Genomic DNA, 27,501 nt, shown 5'->3' with positions numbered 1-27,501 from the left:
ATGCTCGCTGACTTTTTCTAATTTGATGTATTATAGCTCTGGCACTCTGTTAGTGTCTTGGCACTTGTATTGCTGGCATATACTTCTGTCATGGGGTTAAAAAAGGTGTTGGTGAGTGGCGCTACCACCATGCACGGATCTAATTGTGCATTGTTTACAATATAATCAAAACAATTGTTTTAAAACCTGTACAAGGTGCACTGTACTGAAAAAGGGTATCCCCTTGGCCAGTGTGTGCTGTATTAGGAAAAAGTGCACTGTGCTGAAAGTATTAGGGCTCTTTCACACGGTCCGCCTCCGCAGGCGGATCCGTGTTGCTCAGTGGGGATCGATCGGCGATCCCCGCTGAGCCGGGCGGATGACAGCTCCGTCTCCACTTGCAGAGCAGAGAGGGAGGTGTCTCAGCACCCGCTGCCCTCTATGGGGGATCGGAGGAGAGCGGACCGCTTGTCCGCTCTCATCAGATCCGCTCCACTCCGATTACTGAACGGATGGAAAAATAGGGTTTCCATCCGTCCAGATTTCAACACAGGATCGGATGCGGATGGTAGCGGGTGTCAGCGGAGGTGTCTCCGCTGACACCCGCTGCCCCATAGAGCTGCATGGAGGATCCGATCAGATCCGCCTAAAAAACTGACAGGCGGATCTGATCGGACCGCCCGTGTGAAAGAGCCCTTAGTGTGCCAGCTTGCTGGATGACAATTCCAGATATTTAGTATGAAGTGAACAGCTGGTAGTGCATATACATAAAGTGCTAAGTGCTGAGATAAAAATTGTGTAAATAAATAAATAAACCGTGCTATAAAATACATTTATTGTGATATCCCCAAGTATAGGGGGTGAAGGAAGCCGCACACATCAGCCTAAACCTACAGCAAGGAGGCAGAGTCTTATCCACCAGCCTTATATCTGGAACAAGGGAGTTAGTTGGTAAGCGCTTAACCTAGTGGGGTCACGGGTATTAGCACTTGCACTCCCAGCATGTGTCCAGAGGGTGTCACACCCACTAAAAGTCTGGCATTTATCACTCTATCGGCTAACACCTCAACATTTTACCATTCCTTCACCCCCTGTAATTGGGGATATCACAATAAATTTATTTTATAGCACGGTTTATTTATTTATTTACACAATTTTTATCTCAGCACTTAGCACTTTACGTATATGCACTACCAGCTGTTCACTTCATACTAAGTATCTGGAATTGTCATCCAGCAAGCTGGCACACTAATACTTTCAGCACAGTGCACTTTCTCTAAAATACCAGCTGTTCACTTCATATCTGGAATTGTCATCCAGCAAGCTGGCACATTAATACTTTCAGCACAGTGCACTTTTTCCTAATACAGCACACACTGGCCAAGGGGATACCCTTTTTTTCAGCACAGTGCACTTTGTACAGGTTTTAAAACAATTGTTTTGATTATATTGTAAACAATGCACAATCAGATCCGTGCATGGTGGTAGCGTCACTCACCAACACCTTTTTTTAACCCCATTCACGTTTTACCCTAGTGGTAGGTTGGAGGCAGCAAAAACCACCGTTTCATATTCATTTGAATATTTATTTTTTATAAAAACACTTCATAGCGCAGGTATACCCAACCCTTTTATTATTATATACTTCTGTCACTCTCCTGTTTCAGTAAGCTATTATGATTGGATAGTTTGTTAGGCCTATTGAAGCACAATGTGCATTTTTTTTTCCTTTTATTTCATTTCTATGTTGATTTTTTATGTCTTTATGTGCTGTTGCACTGTATAGTTGTATACAATTACAAAACTAATAAAAATAATTTGTCAAAAAAAAATTTAGGAGCAGTGTGGAACTGTTGCCTTCCTATCACAAGGAGCTGCAATAGGTGGAAATAACTGGCAGACTTAACAGGTATTTATTGGACTTTTGCAGGGGGTCCACAAGACAACTTTAAGTCAGATGCATCTATAATTAAAGTAGTTGTAAAGGCAGAATGCATTCTATGCATTAAAATAAAAGGCCTTCTGCATGCAGCAGCCCCCTTCAGCCCCTCCTAATACTTACCTGAGCCCAATCTCTATCCAGCGATGTGCACGAGTGCCTTGGCCCTTCAGAAGTCTCCCTCCTGATTGGCTGAGACACAGCAGCAGTGCCACTGGCTCCCACTGCTGTAAATCAAAGTCAGTTAGCCAATCATGAGAGAGCGGGGCTGAACTGTGACTCCGTGTCTAAATGGACACAGGGAACTGTGGCTTGGCTCAGGTACCCCATAGCAAGCTGCTTGCTGTGGGGGCACTCGACAGGAGGGAGGGGCCAGGAGCAACGAAGAGGGACCCTAGAAAAGAAGGAGCTTGGCTGCTTTGTGCAAATCCACTGCACAGAGCAGGTAAGTATAACACGCTTGTTATTTTTAATGTTCCTAGATAAAGATTGTGCCTTTAAGGATGGAGAACTAAACAATGGGTGTGTGGGCACTCATAATATAATGCTCTCACCATGTAGTGAGAATTTTGATCTGTGAGAAACATTACACCACCAGTGATGGTAGAGAAATGGAATTTATATAATTTAAGGCAACACCTAGCAGAATATATAACAATGGATACATTAAAAGGCATACATTTACTTTGTATTAGGAATTACCATCATTGTGGATATATAGAAAAACTTTCTCTGCAGAGAAATTCTAAATGGAAGATAACTACTGCAGAAGGCTTATTTCTCTCAGCTGTCAGTGGGCGATAGGACATCCATAGTAATATATGGACAGCTGTCAGGGTAGGAATTTAAGCAAAGATAGAGGTGAGAGTTGGGGTACTCTGAATTTGTGTGCTGTAAGACATCTGTCATTTTATAGTATATATTACAAAGGAGTAGTAAATACTGTATTTGCTTTATTTTTCTATTTTTTTCTTCAATAAAAAAATGTGTTTTTGAGATATTTTCATTGGTAGTGTGTGTGAGTGCATCTTTCTATATAATTTTAGTATTGAGGTTCTTGGATCATTATTTATTGAGGAATCCACTGCACCATTATAATTTAGAACACAATGTAACAGGTATAGGTGAGGTGTGGCTGCAATAATTTTTTACTTATTTGTTTTTTAAATAAGATAGAAGGTGAGTCAAATACTGGTTTTGCCTTTGCGTTTTTCACAGTTTGGCATTCAGCATCACCAGTTGAAAAAGATTCTGAATAAGCATCGGGATATTTAGAAAGGATCTTGAAAAATCATTTTTCTGCAAAACCTAAAGTCGGTTTAAGGAGGGCACCTAGCCTTGAAGAATATATAGTACCGATGAACATCCAAAAAGAACATTGATTACAGTGGGTCAACTTAAAGTCCTCTATAGGTGTGAACATTGTATGGGTTGTAAAACAACTTGAGGGACAATGAAGAGGGGTTAACTTAAAAAGATAAACCCCAAATGTTAAATATTGATATTGACTTGAATTGTTTTGTAGATAATAGTTAATATATCGGTGTACCACTGCTTTAGTATTTATCATTTTTTTGCTCTATATGGTTACATTTCTAAATGTGTTATACCTTTAAATCATTAAAGGTTAATTGAATGAATATGTACTTAAAGCGAAACTTCACCCAAAAGGGGAAGTTCCATCTGGAATGCTTTTTTTTTTGGGGGGGGGGAGCAGGTACCTGGTTTTGACAGGTATCCGCTCCCCACTTCTGCTCAGACTGCCTACGTGATCAGAGTGAAAAATCTCCCCTCCCTGCCCGCAACCTCTTGGGACATGTCACAGGTCCCAGAAGGCTGTGGGAACATTCAGACGCGACACGCACATGTGCAGTGGGGAGCTGGCTGTGAAACCACAAGAAATCACAGCTGGCTTCCCACAGTAAACATGCCAGTGCTGGGGACCTGAAGACCGGCAAAGAGCCGGCCTGGGTGTGGACATCACAGGATTCTTGGACAAGTAAATGTCCGCTTGTTAAAAGTCAGGGGGGCACAGGCAGAAATAAAAACCTGACAGGGGCTCTAATCCCTCTCCACTCTATCCAAACCTAAAAAAAAGTTTTTCTATTAGTTATACTTTAAGGAATCTACAAAATAACAGCATGACCCCTCTGATGAAAACTCTGATACCTGTTTTTTTGTTTATTTTAATATTATTACTATACAATGATCTTTTTTTGTATTCTTTACATCTTCTGATTGGTGGAGTGCTCTGTTATGTCAGGAGGTAATGCTTTCCTTTGATGAAGGCACCTTCTAAACATTGCATTGCTGCTGAAATCGAGGTTTGCTTACCGGTGGTAAGAGTTTGACTTATTTGCCATACTTTCTTGGTGTTGAAGGACAACTCTGCAAAGTAAATACTATGACAGTTTAGTCACATTATTTTGATGAGTGTGGTCTCTGTGGGTGGTTAAAAGGAGGATTGTGTGGCACTGTTTAAAGATTACATTGTTTAAGCTACAGTCTTGGACCCTTGCTTTCTGTGTAGAAGCAGTGGTCTCTCTAAAGAGGTCTGACACACCCCTTGCTGTGTCAAACATATAGCTCTGCAATGATCAAAGCTAAAGCTCTTTGCTGATTGTATAGCTCCAGCACTGACTCAGCAGGGGTTGTGTCAGACCTATGCAGAGAGAGCACTGCTTCTGCAAAGAGAGTAAAGGTTCTACTCTACAGCTTGCTGGAAAGGCTTTTCGAATCAGGCTGCAGCTGTTTTCTAAAGAAACTGCAAGCCTTTTAAACACCTTTTATTTTGATATGCCGGGAACGTATTTAGCTCATTTAAACTGAAAGTTCAAATGGGCTTAAAAGAACCCATGCTGATGGAAGAATGTAGGCTGCCTTTGCTGATATCCCTGTAAATGCCAGTTGTGTATCTTCCTTTATATCTTTTCAGAATACTGTCTATTTTCTTTCAAATCAGGTTTTTCTAAAAAAAAAGATGGCAATTGTGCAAACATTACAATGCCACAATACATTGGATATGAGACAATTCCTAACAGTCTGTTAAAATAATTGTTATTTAAAGTATATATACATTATATATATATATATATATATATATATATATATATATATATATATATATATATATATATATATATATATATAAATAATATACATTCTGATATATGGTGGACATGTAGAGAATAAACATATCAAAAATAACTAAATTAAGTGTGTTCAATGTATTATTCTGCCATTCTTACAAAAAAAAGGAAAATGTCAAGAAGGAAGAAAAGAGAAATCTGTTTAAAGTAAAATAGGAAAATAGGAGGGGAAAGACCAAAAAATTGGAGGGGGGTGGGTGAGGGGAAGGAAAGTCATTTTTAGAAGTGGGCTCACAGTTTGGAAGAATCTTTGTATATAATTCAAGTTGCCAATATGGATTGTATGTTCTCTTTTCTATCATTATCATATGCCACCAATTTTTTCACTGGCAAAATGTAATTAAGGGCTTTAACCCAAGATGGGGACTGCTTGAGATTTCCAATGCTTTGGATTTACCTGTTTAGCTGGTATGGGAAAGAAGCCTAAGGGCTAATCTTTTTGCAAACTTTGGAAGGCATAGAAAGTAAATCTAGCTGTGGAGTATCGGTGAGGTGGCATTCATTGTAAATTTCTAGAATTGTTCAGAATATTTCAGAATGTTGCAATTAAAGGCCATCCCCACCACGTGTTAATATAAGTGTTTTTTTAGGAAGCAAAGTCAACAGGTGAAAGAAAAATTATATAGAGATTTGGAGGAGTAATAATACTATCTGGTGAGTATTTTATTATTGCAGTTTTATGCAATTACAGGATGTGGATAAGTGTGAATGCTTTTTTTTTGCTAATGTGAGGTATTCCAATGCCTTTTTCCCAACAAAGTTGGAATGAAGTCAAAGTGTGTTGTTTGTAAATCGGGAGTAATTGATATAAGGAGATTGTTTATTATCGGGGTTGGAAATTCCCCATTTCTTGTCTATGTAAGAACTAAACGCTGCTCTTACCAGAGCAGAAAGGATTGAAGCTCCTCCGAAGTTACTATGAAATTTGAGGTAAGAATATGTTTTAGTTAACACTCTGTTCCAAATGCTGATTCTGGGAGCAGGAAAGCCATAAGGAAATTGAGGGTTATCTAGAAGAGGGGTTAGGGAGCCTAAAATTGTAGTTAGACAAAAGCTTTTAGGAAATCTAAAACAGGAACACAGTGTAGCTACCATCAGAATGGTTTCACATGTATTCAAAATATCAGACCAAAAAAGGGATTTGGAATGGAGGGAAGAGGGCAAAAATATATTTTTTGACACACTTTTTTTTGGCTTCCTTGGGGAACCAGTCCAGAACAGTAAAACTATTCTATGATAAGAGTGCGAAATCTAGGAAACCAGTTCCACTGTGTTCTTTGCAGTATGTGAGAGTAGCGATTTTATTCTGGCTATTGGTGTGCTATAAAAAGGTTTTAGCAATATGTTATACTTTCTGTAAGAATGCTCCTGGTAGGGAACGGATTGTCTGCCTTCCATACCTTTACCTTTCATCTGAATCAAGCATGTAGCAAATGAAGAAGTCAGAGAAAAGTCAAAACTTCTGGTCAGTGATTTAGAAAGAGCAATTGGACAGGCATGGCAGCCTAGCATTTTTAGAACCTCTAGGCTAATTTGGAAACATATTTTCTTTTGCCTTTGTTACACTAAGTAATGCACATCTGAATTGCGCCGATAGTTGTCTATAAGGTGTAGATAAACCCAAAACCTATTTTACAGTATTTGTGACATTACGCTGTTCCATAAGAAAACTATTTTTGGTGAAAAAAGTTTTGTCGCAAAGTTTCCTATTCAGCGATCCTGCCATTAACATCACTTCCTGTTGCAGAATGATAACACTAAGCCAATTCCTTGCAATTAGAAGCATCCACTCTTGAGCTGCCTATCAGGTCTGTTACTTATACCCAACTGAAGGAGCTTGCACAGAAGGCTGTCAATGATGTTGCTAACTGTGCGCCAGTGTCTTAGCATTTTTACCTGCAACAGGAAGTGCTATTAATGACAGGATCCCCAGGTAAGAAACTATGCAACAGATTTACAAAAACGATTTGCTTATAAAAACTGTATGCATTGTAGCATGATGCCAAACATACTGAAAAATTGATTTTAAGTTTGCATACATTGTAATACATTCAGGCTGCATCAGGGTTGCCGCAGGGTATTCTATAGTGTACTTTTAAAATGCTACAGAACTTTAGTGTGCTTTTGAGGATGCAATTTAACTGCAATTACTGAACTTGCAGATATTTTTGACTGAGGTTTACACTGGAAAAAAATAGTGAACAGGCGCTAACACTCTAGCCAATTCCTCGCCCCCTCTAACTAATCCCTGGCATAGACAAAAAAAATCTAAAACATTGCTTGCATGACATAGGAACTTCCTATTAGCTGTCCAGGAGCAATGTCCTTTCAGGATTTACAAGAGGAGTCTCAGCAGTGACATCCGCAAAAGAAAACTGTCCACCACGCACACATTTATGTATTTTTTTTTTTTTTTTAGTCATGTTTAGCTAATCTCTATAACTTTCAAAGTGTTTTTATTGAAAATTTTTATAAAACAGTTACACATACATAGCATAAGAAATGTATAGAGTTAGAACTTTATAATAACACTTTTAACAAACTGAGTATGGATTATAGTATTGAGACATATGAGAGTATGAGATTGTGGTGAGATTGTGATCTCATGTGTGATGAAAGTGGACTAATGATCATTTCACAATGAGTAGATAGTACACCATGCACACATTTATAACACTGGATTATTGGTTCCCAACATCCAGAAATGACGTTGGTAAGGGACTCGGATGGAGCACTCACTCATATTAGTAAAACATTGCTTTGTTAAGCATGAGAAAAAATGTCCCCTCCCAACACATATCCCCTACCTTCAATCTCCTTGTGGGGCCCCCGAGCCTCACATAATACCATAGCGCCCAGGGCAGCCGTCCCTCCTGCCCACCCCTTGTCCCGGCACTGGGTATGGTTGTTTGTTTGTTTTTAACTTAAAAAATACCACAGTAACAGCCCATTCAGACTGGCGCGATCCGACTTCGAGGGGCGACCTGCAGGGACTTCACATAATGGAAGTCAATGCAAGTCGCTCCCAGGTCGCCCCAAAGTAGAACAGGACCCTTTTTCTAAGTCGGAGCGACTTGTGTCGCTTCTATTAGAACGGGTCCTGTGCTAATCAATGGCGAGCGACCGAGTGCGACTTGTCAGGCTGACAAGTCGCCTGACAACTCGCACTAGTCTGAATGGGGTCTAAAATAACTAGAAACATAATCAAATACAAAACATACTGAACTATATTAATAATAAGTAAGAAGGAAATCAAACTATAAAACAACCATTAACATTCCAGGTGTAATTTTCTACAAGGGTTTAGAAAATGAAAAGATCTCATTGGGAAACAAAGAGACAATAAAGATTCCTCCTTCTTATAGGCCTATAGGCTCTTCCATGTAGGTAACATCACCAAAAGTTTGCATGTAAACGAATCTACCTATCACAGAATGGGCAGATAGTACTGCTTTTGTGTAAAACAGCCGCAGCTCTTCTGTTGAAGCAATAAAAGTATAGCGAAATGAACTAGTAAATAGTCAAGAAAGGGAAGTGATCAAGGAGATGGCATACACCACATTGAAGTTTTTACCTCATTGTTAAAAAAATCCTGGAGTTCTCCCTTATTTTATGATACACTGACTTGGATTCTGGAGCATCATATCAACATTACATAATGCTTAGCACACTGCATGGAAATTGAGAAAAAATATTCAATGCTTCCCACATCACTTCAAAGGTCAGCATACTTGTGTTACTTTATTGGTTAAACTAGATGGACTTTTGTGTTTTTTTAACCAGACTAAATATGTAACCGCCAGACCCGCACGGTGACCTGGAAATGACGCAGCGGACACAATCCAAGTCACAAGGTGGTGAGACACCAGTAATCTGGCTTATTCATAGAAAGCAGGCATACTGGCGGTTATTTTTAAACCTAAACCGCTGGCAACAAAAGTGAGTACACCCCTAAGTCAAAATGTCCAAATTGGGCCCAAAGTGTCAATATTTTGAGTGGCCACCATTATTTTCCAGCACTGCTTTAACCCTTTTGGACATGGAGTTCACCAGAGCTTCACAGGTTGCCACTAGATTCCTCTTCCACTCCTCCATGACGATATCACAGATCAGGGGGAAGTTAGAGACCTTGAGCTCCTCCACCTTCCGTTTAAGGGTGCTCCACAGATACTCCTTAGGGTTTAGGTCTGGAGACATGCTTGGCCAGTCCATCACCTTTACCCTCAGCTTCTTTAGCAAGGCAGTGGTCGTCTTGAAGGTGTGTTTTGGGTCGTTATCATGTTGGAATATTGCCCTGCAGCCCAGTCTCCGAAGGGAGGGGATCATGCTCTGCTTCAGTATGTCACAGTACATGCTGACATATATGGTTCCCTCAATGAACTGTAGCTCCCAGTGTAGGCAGCACTCATGCAGCCCCAGACCACGACACTCCCACCACCATGCTTGACTGTAGGAAAGACACACTTGTTTTTGTACTCCTCACCTGGTTGCCGCCACACACGCTTGACACCATCTGAACCAAAAAAGGTTAATCTTTGTCTCATCAGACCACAGGACATGGTCCCAATATTCCATGTCCTCAGCCTGCTTGTCTTCAGCAAACTGTTTGCAGGCCTTCTTGTGCATCATCTTAAGAAGAAGCTTTCTTCTGGGACGACAGCCATGCAGACCAATTTGATGCAGTGTGCGGTGTATGGTCTGAGCACTGACAAGCTGGTCCCCCACCCCTTTAACCTCTGCAGCAATTCTGGCAGCACTCATAAGTCTATTTCCCAAAGACAACCTCTGAATATGACGCTGAGCTTGTGCACTCAACTTCTTTGGTAGACCATGGCGAGGCCTGTTCTGAGTGGAACCTGTCCTGATAAACCGCTGTATGGTCTTGGCCTCTGTGCTACAGCTCAGTTTCAGGGTCTTGGCAATCTTCTTATAGCCTAGGTCATCTTTATGTAGAGCAACAATTTTTTTTTTACCATGAGGTGCCATGTTGAAATTCCAATGACTAGTATGAAAAAGTGAGAGGGATAACACCATATTTAACACACCTGCTCCCCATTCACACCTGAGATTGTAACACTAACGAGTCACATGACACCGGGGAGGGAAAATGGCTAATTGGGCCTAATTTGGACATTTTCACTTAGGGGTGTACTTGTTGCCAGCGGTTTAGACCTTAATGGCTGTGTGTTGAGTTATTTTGAGGGGACAGCAAATTTACACTATTATACAAGCTGTTCACCATTTTACATTGTAGCAAAGTGTAATTTCTTCAGTGTTGTCACAAGAAAAGATATAATAAAATATTTACAAGAATGCAAGGGGTGCACTCACTTTTGAGAGATACTGTATATATACACATAAATAAATGTACATGTCGCTCAGTATATATATAAATAAATCTATCTATCTATCTATCTATCTATCTATCTATCTATCTATCTATCTATCTATCTATCTATCTATCTATCTATCTATCTATCTATCTATCTATCTATCTATCTATCTATCTATCTATCTATCTATCTATCTATCTATCTATCTATCTATAAATGTTCATGTTGCTCAGTGTAGAATAAAGTATTGCAGATTTCTAAAAAAAAATTGTTGTACAACCAACTTTTTGTGTGTGTGTGTGTGAAATTCATTTTGTGCAAGTTGGCTTCTAAATGTGTTAGATTTGGAAAGTGTTGCTATGACATTTAAACAGTATTAACAAATATTGAGTTCTGTACACAGGTGTGCCTGTAAATGGTTGACATTTGTTACTGCTAAGACTAAATAATTGCCAATAATGTCACAAACCTCTGTTGTCCTGACCAGAAGAAGAAAGCCACCATTTTTTAGACTCTTCACTTCAGAGACGCGAGCGCTGTATGGCACATCACTGAATAATTTCAGTTTCATACATCAGAAATTTTCCTAGTGTGCCCGTCCTCTTTTGGCATACTAAACTGGATTAGCCTGCTCTCAGCAAAACTAGGTCAGTTTAATAACATTGTTGCACAGTGATGATGTAGTTGCAGTAGTTTGCTAGCAGTCATATTTTATATAAGCCAACATATATGTGGATATTTTTATAAATGTAAGTTTTTCTGCTATATAAGGGCTAGGGTAGGGGGTCGATATTACATGAGTTTACTTTGTCAACTATATCAACATGCCCAACATGACCTCAAGGGAGGGGCTGATGCATAAGAAATTTTCACCAAGGTGCACACATGCTTGTCACAGTTAACTTCAATGTCCCACCTATATTCTACATTTTTCAGCAAATTCTATGTTTACTGTTAGAGGTTGCGTTAAACAAAACGGTTAAGTGATTTACAAATAATATTCTGTATAAAATGTTGCGCTAATATCACTCTATAATCAGAAAAGTTGACCACCTATCACATGATCAAATAGAAGAAAAAAAAAGAAAAGTCCACAATGATCAAATCCAGGCGTGTGCACAGTGAAAGGTCACAAGTGCAACACAAATTCTATCAGTGTAACGTGCGGTGTCCAAACCTCCACCCAGTGATCAAACACAAGGCTTACCAGACAGAATTGACCATCTACTACAGATAGGTCAGTTTGGGCATTATATAGAGATACACTATTGGCGCTTTTCCACTGCATGGAACGGATTGGTTTGGCGCTTTTCCACTGCATGGTACCGCATGGTATGTGTTAGAATGGTTTTGTTCAGTTTGGTACAGCGGCGCTTTTCCACTACATGGTATGGCTCGCTTAAACAGTACCACCTCGGTTGGGGTTCCAAGCGGGCCGTACCTATACCATATCCCACAATGCTTTGCATGCAGCCTGGATTGTTTGTCACTACTAGCCACTGATTGGTCAGAGAATCGTTGTAATCCCACCCCCTTACTACTTTAGTGGAAAAGCAAACCGAGCCGAGTAGAGCCTATACAGTGCTGAAAGGTGCCGACTCGTACCACGCAGTGGAAAAGCAAACTGAGCCAAGCAGGGCCAAGCAGTGCCGAGTGGAGCCGAGCCGGTACTTGCAGTGGAAAAGTGCCATATGAGGGGTCTCTCTTTTATCCCAAACATACTGATTGTGGAGGAACCATTATTAGGGCATACTGTAAAACTGGCCAGGATGGTCTGCTAACATTGAGAATTAGAGGATATCATCATACCACATGCATAAATTGACCTATCTGTAGTGGGCGGTCAATTCTGTCTGGTAAGCCTTGTGTTTGATCACTGGGTGGAGGTCTAGACACAGCACGTTATACTGATAGAATTTGTGTTGCACTTGTGACCTTTCACTGTAAACGCGTTTGGATTGGATCAATTGAATCATTGTGGACTTTTCTTTTTTTCTTTATTTCCTTCAATTTAATCATGCGATAGGTCACTATTTCTGACTATAGAATGATATCAGCACAACATTTTTTATTTAATTTCATATGCTATGTTTATATATCACATGGTATGTTACAGCTGTTTTTTGATTACGTTCTAACATAGCGCAGTATTTGATTTCACTATACACAAACAACAATATGAATAAAACAAAAACAGTTTTGAAGTGTAAAGATTTCAATATGGGCTATTAGGCCCACAATGGTAAAGTAAGGTGAACACTGAACTGCTAGTTCCCTTTATGCCTTGTACACATAATTAAAAAATATGACAAAAAATACCCCTTTCGATCATACGAGAATCTGATCATTAGTACACAGCTTTTGAGAGCCGATCACGACAGTTCACGCAAAAATATCTGAAGGGACAAGCACAACATTTTTCCTCGTGCGATAACAGAAAGGACAATTTTTGTCTAATTAGTAAAGTATTTGTGTGTGGCCAAGGGGCGTTTAAACAGGATCACAAGGGCAGAGACCTGACCCCTTATGGTAGCCCGACAAACCCTGTTTCCCAGAATCTAGCTTCCAATAACCAAGACGACAAGCCAATGACAGTAAACAGGGTGGAAGAGCGACCCTTGAGATAGAAGATCTACCCTCGGAAGCGACCGCCTGGGATCGTCCGCTAACAGGCACACAGTGATGGCAATGGGCATACCAGGGTCGACGAGGCGTACTTGAGCCACCAGAATGACCAGAACCCCTTCGGTCTATATCCCATGCAGCAGACAAGGGATAAGCTGAAAAGAAGGAGATAAAGAAATTAGATAATATTGGCTCCATGGTGCCACCAGAGTGTCTGTTGCATACCCCAGAGAATCCCGCTCTCTTGCCACAAACCGTGGCACTTTCTTGTTGAAATGAGATGCCAGGAGATCCATGTCCGGCATGTGCCACCATAGACAGACACCAAAACACTTCCGGGTGTGAAAAGGTTTTCTTTTTTTCTTTACCCTTTTTTTTGAGTGACAATTTAATTATGGTTATTACTTTGTGTTGCTATCTTCCCCTTTTGGTACAGGCGACACTTTCAGCAACCAGGACCTCTCTTACTTGTAAACACTTTGTACACTTGCACAAAGTCATGGATTTTGTAGGATTAGAGTCAGGCGTATGGTTAACCAAATATACCAAACAGGTGCTAATGATTATCAATTTCACATGTAGGTTGAAACATAGTCACTAACTGAAACAGAAAAAGCTGTGTAGGAAGCCTAAAACTGGGTAAGGCCCCTTTCACACATGCTGTCCATTTGTCCGTCTTTCATCCATCCTTTGACGGATGAAAAATGGACATCAATGTATCTCTATGTAAAAACGGATGACAACAGATGATAGTCAGTTAACATCCGTTTTCATCCGCTTCCTTCAATGTCCGTTTTTTTGAACGTATGAATGCCCTATTTTTCATCCATCAAAAAAACGGATCGGATGAAAAACGGATGACAACGGATGAAAAACGATGACAACGGATGAAAACGGATGACAACGGATAAAAACGGATGACAACGGATGAAAAACGGATGACAACGGATGAAAAACAGATGACAACGGATGAAAAACAGATAACAACTGATGAAAAACGGATGAAAAACGGATAACAACTGATGAAAAGCGGATGACAACTGATGAAAAACGGATGAAAAACAGATGACAACGGATGACAACTGATGAAAAACGGATGAAAAACGGATAACAACTGATGAAAAACGGATGACAACTGATGAAAAACGGATTAAAAACAGATGAAAAATGGATGAAAAACGGATGAAAAACTGATACATTTTGACATGACAGAACTGATGAACTGAACGGACCGTATGTGTGAAAGGGGCCTAAGGAACAGACAAACCCTGCTACTAAGGTGAGATTGTGGAAGACAGTTTCATGTCACAGGTCGTACACCATGGAAAGACTGAGCACAGCAACAAGACACATGGTAGGTATACTGCATCAGCAAGGTCTCTCCCAGGCAAAGATTTCAAAGCAGACTAGGGTTAAAAGATGTGCTGTTCAAAAGCTTTTAAAAAGGCACAAGGAAACGGGCAGCACTGAGGACAGTAGACGCAGTGGTTAACCAAGGAAGCCTAATACAGTAGATGAAAGACACATCATGCTTTCTTCCCTTTGACATTGTAAGATGTCCTGCAATGCCATCAGCACAGAACTGGGGGAAACCAGTGGGACCCAGGTATACCCATCTACTGTCCAGAAAAGTCTAGCAAGAAGTGGTCTTCATGGAAGAATTGTGGCCAAAAAAAGCCATACCTCTGATGTGGAAACAAGGCTAGCGACTCAATTATGAATGAGACATAGGTATTGGGGGTTCAGAAAATTGGGCAGCAGGTGCTCTGGTCTGATGAGTCAAAATCTTAAATATATGGCACTAGCAGCAGGCAGTTTTTTGCCGAAGGATTGGAGAACAGTGCAATGAGTGTCTGCAGGGAACAGTGAACAAGAAGGTTCCTTGCAAATTTGGGGCTGCATTTGGCTTCAAATAGAGTTGGAGATTTGGTCAGGATCAATGGTATCCTCAATGCTGAGAAATTAATACAGATATTTATCCATCATGTCATACCATCAGGGAGTCATGCGATTGGCCCCAAATGTATCCTGCAGCAGGACAATGACCCCAACATACAGCCTAAATCATTAAGGACTAACTTCACCGTAAAGAAGAACAAGGAGTCCTGGAAGAGATGGTTTGGCCCCCACAGAGCCCTGATCTCATCACCATCCAAGAACAATCCACCTGCTGAGTCCCATCAAAAACTGCATGCAAGTGTACCTAGAAGAATTCATGCTGTTTTAAAGGTAAAGGGTAGTTACACCAAAAATTGATGTAATTTGGATTTATCTTCTGTTCACTTACTTTCTGTTTTGTTAATTAATAAAAAAATAAACTATTAACACTACTATTTCTGAAAGCATTCTTAATTTACAGCATTAATGGAGTGGAGGAGGGGCAGAAACTACTGGCTGTAAAGAGATGCAAAGGGGAGAGGGAACCAGAGTGTTCTGAGCTGTCATTCCTAGGCCACTGCTTCCATGGGCGGTACAGAACAAGAGTCTTGGACTCCCAAGTCCGCCCACTACAGTAAGCAGGGACAGACTAGGCATAAAATAACATCACTGCTTGCTGTAAAAAGAACTACTACAGAGACATAACAAGACCAGTGGCCAGGGGAATACAAGGCATAGCGGCCACTAATCTTACAAACAGGAAACCACAAGGAATAAGCCATTTGATTTAAAAATTAACAGGACATTTCAGAGCAACTACTAAGTGGACCAGAAGATATTGACGTATTCAGTGAAGGTAGGAAAGCAACCAGGTCATGTAAAAAAGTTTTTTCCCCTAAGAGTTTACAGATGCATCTCTATAAATTTGAATATCATCAAAAAGTTATTTCAGTAATTCAATTCAAAAAAGGGAAACTCGTCTATTTTATACAGATACGTTACACACAGAGTGATATAATTCAAAGCATTTATTTTCTTTAATTTCGATGATTATGACTTACAGCTAGTAAAAAACCCAAAATTCAGTATCTCAGAAAATTTGAATATTACATAAGACAAAAAAAAAGGATTTTTAATACAGAAATATTGGCTTACTGAAATATGTATGTCTATATACGATATAGCAATATCTATACCAATACATGTTCAGGGCTTCTTTTGCATGAATTGCTGCATCAATGTGGCGTGGCATGGAGGCAATCAGCCTGTGGCACTGCTCCTCGAGGTGTTATGGATGCCCAGGTTGCTTTGATAGCTGCTGGCCAATCAAGCACAGTAATACGATGATCATTAAACCAGGTATTGGTACTTTTGGCAGTGTGGGCAGGTGCCAAGTCCTGCTAGAAAATAAAATCAGTGTCTCCATAAAGCTGGTCAGCAGAGGGAAGCATGAAGTGCTCTAGATTTCCTGGTAGAGGGCTGCGCTGACTCTGGACTTGATAAAACACAGTGGACCAACACCAGCAGATGACATGGCTCCCCAAATCATCAGGGACTGTAGAAAAATGTGCATTTCATTTGGAAATCAAGGTCTCAGAGTCTGGAGGCAGAGTGGGGAGGTTCAGAATCCAAGTTGCATGAGGTCCAGTAAGAAGACCTTGATTTTCAAATGAAATTAAAATTTTTCCACAATCCATGATGATTTGGGGAGCCATGTCATCTGCTGGTGTTGGTCCACTGTGTTTTATCAAGTCCAAAGTCAGCGCAGCCCTCTACCAGGAAATTCTAGGCACTTAATGCTTTCCTCTGCTGACCAGCTTTATGGAGATGCTGTTTTCATTTTCCAGCAGGACTTGGCACCTGCTCTCGCTGCCAAGAGTACCAACATCTGGTTTAATGATCATGGTATCACTGTGCTTGATTGGCCAGCAAACTCGCCTGAAAAAAACCCCATAGAGAATCTGTGGGGTATTGTCAAGAGGAGGATGAGAGACGGCAGACCCAACAATGCAGACGTGCTGAATGCCGCTATCAAAGCAACCTGGGCTTCAAAAACACCTCAACAGTGCCATAGACTGATTGCCTCCATGCCACGCCCCATTGATGCAGTAACTCATGCAAAAGGAGCCCCGACCAAGTATTGGTATAGTGCATACAATACTGTACATGGGCATGCTTTTCAGTAAGCCAATATTTCTGTATTAAACCCCCCCCCCCCTTTTTTTTCTTGGTCTTATGTAATATTCACATTTTTTGAGATACTCAATTTTGGGTTTTCGCTAGTTGTAAGCCATATTTATCAAAATAAAAGAAAGAAATGCTTGAAATATATTAGTCTGTGTGCAACACATCTATATAAAATATATGAGTTTTGTTTTTGAATTGAATTACTGAAATAAATGAACTTTTTGATGATATTCTATTTTTTTTAAATGCACCTGTAGCTTTAAGGTAAAACACCTCTTGCCTTTACAACCACTTTAAAAGGGAAGCTACACTGTATCTGAGCACTACAAACCAAAAACGCTATTTAATTAATTTTTCTAATATGCCAAACAAAATTCCCCCATCCATGTCTTCATGCTTTATTTTGCGTAGAAATCACTTTGAAAAACACTCCCCGAGCATTTCTGTCTGTGGCCATCTTGAGTAAGGGCAGATGATTCATGTAACATTTACATCCTGGAATCCATCCGCCCTTAGCTCAGGACATGCAGGCAGGAGGGTGTGCTTAGCTGAGAACCCCCCCTTCTTTCCTGAAGACTCATGGGATGTTTGGCCTTATTTGTCTAGGCATTTAAACCAGGAAGTAACTGAAGAAATGTAAAAAAAAAAAAAAAAGTTTAAAACAAATATTTATAATATACCTTCCTATCTATTTACTAATGCTAGCAGCATAGTGAATGTTGATTGAGAGAGTGAGGTACAATGAAAGACAATAAAGTGATTGTAAAGTCTCCTTCAAAAATAAAAAAAATAATAAACATGTTATACTTACCTCCCCTCTGCAGTTGGTTTTGCACAGAGCAGCCTGGATCCTCCTCTTCTCGGGTCCCTCATTCCTGCTCCTGGCTCCTCCCTCCTATCGAGTGCCCCCACAGCAAGCAGCTTGCTATGGGGGCACTGGAGCCGAGCTGCAGCTTCGTGTGTCCATTCAGATATGGAGATGCCATTCAGCCTGCCCCCTCTCTCTCCTGATTTGCTCAAGGACTTTGATTGGTAACTGCGATGACAATGGCGCCACGGCTGTATCTCAGCCACTCAGGGCGGAGAGTCCCAGGACGACCGAGAGATTTGTGGGCATCGTTGGACAGAGAGGGGGCTCAGGTAAGTATTAGGGGGTGCTGGGGAGGCTGCTACACACAGAAGGCTTTTTATCTTAACGCATAGAATGCATTAAGATATAAAACCTTCCTGACTTTACAACTCCTTTAACCACTTGCCGACCGCCCACAGTATATTTACTGCGGCAGTCAGCCCCGTACAGGCAAAGTGACGTAGTACTACGTCGCTAGCCTGAGAGCCTCTAGGGGGCGAGTGCGCGCCGCTGGAGGCGCGCTCCCACCCCCGCTCGTTCCCTAACATGTCCGCACGTGTGACCGGCGGACCCGATGTCTGCCGTTCACTCGCGATCTCCCGATGCAGAGGGAGAAAGGTAGGCAGCTAATGTAAACAAAGCCGCCTGTCATTCTCCCTGATCTAACTGCAGAGATCATATGATCCTCCTATGTAGGATCGTATGTCTCTGTGGTTACATCACTAGCCACACCCCTTTACAGTTAGAAGCACGCCCCTAGGGACATACTTAACCCCTGCATCACCAATAAAGTTAACCCCTTCCCTGCCAGTGTCATTTTTACAGTAACAGTGCATATGTATAGCACTGATTACTGTAGTAATGTCACTGGTACCCCCAAAAGTGTCAATAATGTCAGTCAAGGGTCCGATCTGTCCGCCGCAATGTCGCAGTCCCGCAAAAAAAAAATCGCAGATCGCCGCCATTACTCGTTAAAAAAAAACAATAAAAATGACAAAAATCTTTCCCTTAGTTAACTTTTGCGCAAACCAATCAAAATACGCTTATTGCGATTTTTTTTACCAAACATATGTAGTAGAAAACAAATTGGCATAAAATGTTAAAAAAATTTGATTTTTACATTTTTTTGGGGAATTTCATATAAAAAATGTGAAAAATATTGTTATTTCTTCAAAATTGTCGCTCTTTTTTTGTTTATAGCGCAAAAAGTAAAAATCACACAGGTGATCAAATACCACCAAAAGAAAGCTCTGCTTGTGGGAAAAAAAGGACGTCAATTTCATTTGGGTATAGCGTCACACGACCGCGCAATTGTCCCTTAAAGTCACGCAGTGCCGAATCGCAAAATAGGGCCTGGTCTTTGGGCAGCCAAATCGTCCGGGGCTTAGGTGGTTAAAGCAGGTGTGAACTCATCAGAATTCAGATTGCATCACCATTAAAATCTTTATATTTTTATTTAAGACTAATGTTTGCTAAAACCTAGAAAGAAATATGGTATACTTAACCACTTCTGCGCTAGTGTAATTTTTTTCATTTTTTTGCACAAATATAAAAATCCCCAGAACAGCATGCATCGGATCACATTGGGCTGGAACAGAAGGCATTGTAATCCTGCAAGTGATTGCAGGGCTCTAAGCAGATTATGCTGCCGGTGGGGGAGAAGTGACAATAATAAAAAGTGGAGCAGAAAAGGTACCAGTAGTAGATTTCTGAGGGGTTGTCAATGGAAATGGAGTTGTAGAGGGAGCCTTCAGTGGGTTAAATGCAGAGGAAGTACAGCTATTGGGAGTAGGGTACTGATAAACAGGAAGTAATTAGTCCTTAGTGGCAGCTGTGGTTGCTAATGGTAATGAAGGAAGAGACTCATGCTGTCTAGAGGCTGGACTAAATTGGTGTGAATCAACTCAGACTGAGGATTGTATCTTTGACCATGCGTGGAGAAGGTTTTTTTGCGCTCTCTACTTCTGATATCTCAAGTTCACGGACCACAGATGTCAGGTTTCCACTAAGCCTTGCCGTCCTCCTCAAACAGGGATAATCCATAAACACTACATGCAGAAAGACAAAAGAAGGTGCACCTATCTAGCGCTTTAACCAAGACAGCATTCATTCAAAGGATAAAAGTAGGCTATTATACTCACATACGGACACTAAAAAAGACTCATCATAAATATCAAAGCCACCAGAACCACTGTACGTGCCCCCAGGTGGGCTGGGAAGATGCCACAAAGGTCTACAGATGCTGACATATTTTGAGGGTGCCCCCTCTATTTCAGAGGTAAATGTTTGCTACACACTATGTGTTCTTATATACCATCTATGTATTCGGACTGTAGGAGGGGTGCGGGTAATAATGCTAATCAGGTACTTCAGACATTGGCTCACAGGGCTAGCAATTATCCACCATTTAGATGAGAGTAAAATTAAGCCACCACAAGAAACTTGCACATATTTATAGAATTACGTGAATTTAAACAAAACAATAAATGGGATTCAAGATCATCCATGTAAAAATGCAAAGTGCTCTTATTACTGCTACCATATTTAAATAGATTACTGTAGCTTGACTTATCGACTAAACCTCTGTTAGCACCTTCCTTCAGGCTTTATGCCAAAAAAGAGTACCCATGATAACATCAGGAGACTGTATATCAACATTTTCAAAGCATGGGAAGACCTAGCAACCCATTATGGTTATTTCAATGGACATTATTAAGGGTTTGATTAGAGTCTGCTGGGATTATCTCTGGGACACTATGAACAGAATGGGATTCGGTAGTACATACATAAACTTGGTTAAACAATTGCATTCAGACACTAAGGCTAGATTCAGAACTAAGATATCTTTGCATCTTTTTCCCTTTATAGGGGCACAGGATAAGGGAGTCAACTATCCCACTTACTATTCTCCTTGGCTATTAAGCTGTTGGCACACTGTACAAGACAATCTACGGATACTCCGGGTATATGCTGATCATTGCTGAAGGAAAAATGTCACTGTATGATCATGATTCATTGATTTATTTATTAATATCTACAAAACTGTTAAACTGCATTCTAGACCTTACTGACTACAGTAGAGGGATTTTGCAAAGTGTCAGGTTTAAAGGTTAGCTGGGAAAAATCCAGGGCTTTTTTTCTCTGAGAATAGGTGCAGGAACTCACCCTCCGCTGGCCAACTCCCCGGCCCCAAGCACGTCCCCAACCTCGCCCTCAGGAGAGAAGAACAGCGAGGCCAATTAATGTCTGTGTAGTAGTAAAAGATAACCAAAAGTAAAGTTAAGTGTATAAAAAAATGCTTTAGATAGCAATATGATACCAGTACATTTGTGGCTAAAAGATGAATGTCAATTAAAAAATATATATATTTTTAATTATTATTAAATACCTTGTAATATGCAGTATACATTGGGTAAAAAAAAGTATTAAACAAGTCACTATTTTTCTAGGTACATACTGTATACTTCTAAATGTGCCATTAAATTTTCACCACACGTCGGTAACAACCCATGCAATCCACACATACAAAGAAACCAAAACAAATGAGTTCAGAAATTAGGTTATGTGTATAAAAATGGAATGACACAGGGAAAAAGTATTGAACACACGAAGAAAGGAGGGTGCACAAAGGCATGGAAAGCCAAGACATCAGCTGAAAAAGATCAATAATTAGAAAGCAATCCTGCCCCTTGTCAGTGCAAATTAATATATCAGCTGGTTCGGTTTGTGCAACAAATTATCAGAAGAGTTGTCCAAGAGCCAAGGATCACTTGTGGAGAACTTCAGAAAGACCTGGAATTAGCAGGTACAATTGTTTCAAAGAAAACAATAAGTAATGCATTCAACCACCATGGCCTCTTGCAGACTCACCATGCAAGACCCCATTGCTGAAGAAAAAGCATGTTGAAGCTCGTTTAAAGTTTGCTGCACAACATTTAGAAAACCTGTGAAATACTGTGAGAATATAGTCTGGCCAGATGAGGCCAAAACCAAACTCTTTGAATGCCATAATACAAGACATGTTTGGAGGTCAAATGGCACTGTACATCACCCCAAAAACATCACACCCACAGTGAAGTTTGGAGGTGGGAAGATCATGGTGTTGGGCTGTTTTTCAGCATACGATGCTGGCAAACTTGATATAACTGAAGGAAGGATGAATGGAAAAATGTACTAAGATATTGACATGATAAAAATCTGCTGCTATTTACAAAGATGATAAAGATGAAACGGGGGTGGACATTTCAGCAAGACAATGAAGCCAAGGAAAACTCTCAATTGGTTTCAAAGAAAGAAATTAAAGCTGCTAGAATGGCCCAGCCAATCACCTGACTTGAATCCAAAAGAAAATCTATAAAAGAACTAAAGATCAGTGTTCATAGAGGAGGCCCACGGAACCTTCAAGATTTAAAGACTGATTGTGTGGAAGAATGGGCCAAAATCACACCTGAGTAATGCATTTGACTAGTTTTTCCATACAGGACATGTCTTAAAGCTGTCATTACCAACAAAGAATTTTGTACAAAGTATTAAATACATTTCAGTTAGCGTGTTTAATACTTTTTCCCTGCGTCATTCCATTTTATTACACATAACTTAATTTATGAACTTATTTGTTTTGGTTTCTTTGTATGTATGGATTGCATGGGTAGTTACCGATATGTGGTAAAAATGTAATGTCAATAGCACCTTTAGAAGTGTTTTTACCTAGAAAAATTGTGACGTGTTTAATACTTTTTTTTTTTTTTTTTAAAACAGTGAGTTTATTGGAAAAAAAAAAGATTCAGAATAACAACAAGCAACAACTTGAACTGTGCATACAGATACAGACAGAACAATACGTGGCAGTATGACTTACAAATAATTAGAAGAAATTAAAAATGCAAAAGTGCAAATGTGCCATAGGGCCCTCTGCATATATAGGAGAGTGCCCACAAGGGACCTCCAACGCGAGCACCCAGTGTATTAGGTACAAGTATCCGACCTTTGGACCCACTATCCCAGGTCTTGTTAAATTTGAGCGGGTTGCCTCTGTGTTTATACATGAGTTTATGGTATGGCAAGATGTTATTGACCTCTGCCTTCCAGGCACTGAACGTGAGTGGACACTCCCGCATCCACTGTCTGGCTATCAGCTTCCTAGTAAGGAATAGTGTAGTCTGTAGGAAAGTGGTAAGGTGTTTGTCAGTGTCCTCATCTGAGTATATTCCCAGGAGGCACTGCCTGGGGGCCAGCTGTACTGGGGTGCCCATTTTGTCGTGCAGAAAGGTGACGATTTGTTTCCAGTATCCTTGAAGTGAGGGGCGACTCCAGTGGAAGAAGGTGCCCACAGCCGTCCGACACATTGGGCAGCTCGGGGAGACCCCAGGTCGGTAACGTGATAGGCCAAGGGGAGTTAGATATGTTCTGTGCAAGATAAACAGCTGGGTGAGTCTGTCAGAAAGTTTAGGGGATACAGTTTTGCATGTCCCGAGGGCGTCATCCCAATCCTCGTCATCCATGACCCCTACATCCGCCTCCCAAGTGGTTTTGACAGCATAGGCTATAACAGTGGAAGAAGGGGTGTGGAGTTCCGCGTATAGCACAGAGATCAGGTGTTGTGGGTCAGTGCTTTTGATAAATTCGAGCATGGAGAGGGCCTCAAGTGGGGAAGGAGCAGACGGGAACTGGGATCTAAATGCATGTCTGATCTGGTAGTAGCGGAAGAGCATATGGGCCGGAAGGGAGTAAGTGAAGCTCAAGTCAGCAAAGGAGCGCATATTGTCACCGTGTGTAACGCTCCTTGCGTTTCTTATAAGGTGTGGATTTTCAGCTGCAGAAGTAGTTCCACGTCAGTAGTCATGTAGGAGATATGCTGAGATACCAATCCCAACCTCAATGACTCATCATGTATGGAAGGTCTTATTTCAGCCAGTAAATACACACAGTAATTAAGCTGGTTCCTAGTGTGACTTTATATACATGTGGTAAGACAATGATAAAGGTCTTAGGGATAGGTTTGAGTGGAAGTGGTAGGTGACAGACACTTGAGGTGAGACAGTGCAGATGGATGCAGGAAGGGTTAGCGATCATGTATGATAACAGATGACAGAGTAGCAGGTGCATACAGGAGAGATCAACCCAGTGCAGGAAATAGTAGCAGTAGCCTCAAGAGCTAGCAATCTAGTTATGCAGATGTAAAAGACAGTCCTTGCTATGCAGAGCTAAATAGTGTAAGCCTAGTACAAGTCTATAGAGATTTCCCCTGTGGGGTGCTTAGCACTAATAGCGATAGCCGAAGGATCGCTCAGGAGATGCGGATGATCCAGTAGCAGGATGCAGGGATCAGCGCAGCGAGGTTCGTCAGCGAGGAGAGCTTGCAAGGATGGAAGCTTCAAGCAAGATTAGTATCCAGGTACTGGTGTTTGAACGAACACATGTGAGTGAGAACCGACGCCCTAAATAGCCATCTAGTCCGGCGCTGGGTGATGACAGCTTCAGCCTTAAAGGCAAACACACCTATATGTGTTTCTTCTGTCTAGGTAGATGGAAATCACCCGGAATAAATGTGATAGGAGGCACTGAGAGTGCCAGAACCTTACACCGTGTAGCAGCTGTGGGAGATAAAGAATTCCCCTGCCGCTCCACAGAGCAGAGTCTGGCACAGACCTAAACTCCGCCAGGGCCGCGCTATGCCACAGGGGGGTATAGGTGTGTAGCTCCGGGTTCTTCAGTCTATCCATCACTACCTCCCACACCCTACTATAATGCTAGAGCATGGAGTCGGACTCACCCGAGATTTCAGAGCCCCGTACACCACGTAGAATAACTGTCAGCGGGTCCTCAGTCGGGTGGGACCACCCAGGGCACAGGAGCAGAAGGAAACGGGTTTTTATCAGTTTAACGTGAATTTAACGTGAAACAGATGCGACAGTTGAGCAGCTACGTAATATAGGTTAAAGTCAGGCAAAACCACCCCGCCCAAATTGGAGGGGTTTTTAGTTTGCGCCAGGAGAGCTTATGTCTACTCTGGCCCCATACAAAAGCTTTAAGGAGGGTTTCCATTTGTTTGAAGAATTTCAAAGGTAAGTAGATTGGGGAGTGCCATAGAATATATAAGATCTTGGGCAGGAGAACCATTTTTATGAGGTTAACCCTGCCCATGACGCCCAAAGGTAGCCTTGCCCAAATTTGTGTCTTGGCTTTTATTAAGTCATATAAAGGTTGGACATTGTCAGAGATGTAGTCTCAGGGACGTGTAGTGACCAGAACACCCAAATATTTTATTTGCGATACCCTCTTCAAGGTCAAAGTCGAGGGAGATTGGAGGGGGGGAGAATGGTCAAGAGGGAGGATCTGTGACTTGCTCCAGTTAATTTGTAAGCTGGAGTAATTCCCAAAACACTCTATTAGAGATAAGGCCATGGTCAAAGATGTGTCTGGGTCCGCGAGGTACAGCAACGTATCATCTGTGTACATACTGATTTTTTTGTTTAGAGGGCCCATGCACAGTCCACGGATACCAGAGTGATTCCAGATTGCTATGGCCAGTGGTTCGGCCGCCAATGCGTAGAGTAAGGGGGAAAGAGGGCACCCCTGTCTTGTCCCCCTAGTTAATGGGAATGCCACGGAGGTCGCGCCGTTCACAAGAACCTTGGCAACCGGAGCACTATACATCAGTTGGACCCACTTGATAAACATCGGTCCGAACCCAAACCTCTCCAAACACTCCCACAGGAAGCCCCACTCCACAGAGTCAAAAGCTTTGGCCGTGTCCAGTGTAACCACCACCCTGTTACCCGAGTTCTCATGCCGAGCTTGTAAAATCATAAATAGTCTACGAAGGTTGAAGGAGGTGTTTTTGCCTGGCATGAAGCCTGACTGGTCTTAGTGAATTAGGGACAATATGACCTGGTTTAAACGAATAGAAAGGATTTTGGCCAGTATTTTAACATCTACCTGTAAGAGTTAAATAGGGCGGTGAGATTCTGTAAATTGGGGTTCCTTGCCTGGTTTGGGGATCAGCACTATCAATGCTTCGCCCATAGAGGCAGGCAGGGTGGATTCATCGAATATAGCATTAAACAGCGCCAACAGCTGCGGCAAGAGAAGCTCAGAATAGTGGGCATAGAACTCAATGGGAAGCCCATCTGTTCCAGGGGATTTAGATCTGGGGAACCTGGACACGGCCTCCGCGATCTCCTCCTCCGTAAGCGGTGCCTCCAGCATCTTCACCTGCTCCTCCATAAGTCTGGGGAACTCCACCCCGTCTAGTAGCAGTCGCATGTCGGTAGGGTCAATAGGAGCCTGAGAGGTGTACAAGTCACTAAAGAAGGAGCGAAACCGACTCGCCACCTCTTGGGGTTCTGCTATTGGGTCCCCAGTAGCAGTCTGCAAAGAAATAACAACTGGCGGTCTATCTTCACAGTGCACTAAGTAGGCCAGCAATTTCCCAGCCCATTCCCCGTGTTCGTAATTTTTCTGCTTTTGGAAGAACAGTTTTGATTTGGCCTGCTCGAACTCCATCTGGGCAAAAACCCTCATCAGCATCTAGAGACATGAGGCATTAGAAGGAGAGGAGTCGCCCAAGAAGTCCGCCTCGGCGGACCGGAGACCCTCCTCCACCCGGTGGTATTCCACAGTGGAGTCGGCCTTATGGTGCTTTATCTGGGATGTTAAGGTAGCTCGGGCATGGAGTTTAAATGCCTCCCACACTGCCAAGGGGGAGGCCGAGCCCGCATTATCGCTAAAGAATTGTCCCTACTGGGCTTCAATTGAGGCCTCTTCGGACAGTAGAGACAGCCATATCGGGTGGAGGCGCCAGACCGGGGGCAACATGTCATGTGACAACCTGATTGTCACCCAGTAGGGACTATGGTCAGAGAGGGACCTAGGGAAGAACCCCGCAGACACCAACCTAGGAAGCACAGTTTTAGACATCAGAATCATGTCAATTCGGGACATTGAACGGTGAGTAGAGGAAAAGCAGGAGTACGCCTGCTGCAGGGGAAATTTGGCCCGCCATGTGTCCGCCAAACCCACACTCTCCACCAGGCGGGCAAACCTGGTGGAAGTAGGAGACTGGGTCGCCCAAGGGCCCATCTGGAGCCTGTCCAAGCCCGGGTTCATCACGGAATTAAAGTCCCCCAGATAGACCGCAGGGATCCCAGGATACTGTGTCATATATACCAGACCCTCTGTAATTAAGGGCATGGCGAAAGGCGGGGGTACATAGAAGGCCAAAATCAACAAGGGTTCCCCAAATATCAGGGCATGTAAGAAAATATACCGTCCCTGAGAGTCGACCCGAGATCCTCGGAGCTGGAAATGGACACACTTGGCAACTAGAATCGCTACTCCCTGGGAATGAGTGGTATATGCGGGATGATACACCCAGCCAATCCAGGGGCGTTTAAGCAACAGGTGGACACGGTCCTCCAGGTGAGTCTCCCCCAGGATCAGGATATCAGCTCGGTACTTTTTAAGGTTAGCAAAGGCCGCAGAGTGTTTAACCTTATCTCGGAGGCCCCGAACATTCCATGTCAGTAATTTTATGGTGGCCATAGTCGGAGACATAGAAGT

General features: G+C 41.9%; 1 protein-coding gene across 2 annotated transcripts in view; it reads right to left on the bottom strand.

Moving 5' to 3' along the window:
• NPAS2 (neuronal PAS domain protein 2) overlaps window positions 1–27,501 on the bottom strand; it is a 201,136-nt gene that overhangs the window by 89,620 nt on the left and 84,015 nt on the right. Inside the window, exon 1 of one of the 2 annotated variants that reach the window (XM_082244363.1) lies at window positions 10,870–10,918. The exons of the other annotated variant lie outside the window; for it this stretch is intronic. Coding sequence (XP_082100489.1) covers window positions 10,870–10,904 — 35 coding nt within the window. The 5' untranslated portion in view covers window positions 10,905–10,918. Of the gene's footprint in view, window positions 1–10,869; window positions 10,919–27,501 lie in introns of those variants that run through there. 2 annotated transcript variants of the gene reach the window in all.

Source organism: Pelophylax lessonae (assembly GCF_965119305.1).
Source record: "Pelophylax lessonae genome assembly, chromosome: 2".
NCBI lineage: Eukaryota > Metazoa > Chordata > Amphibia > Anura > Ranidae > Pelophylax > Pelophylax lessonae.
This window is presented reverse-complemented; position numbering and strand designations above follow the sequence as displayed.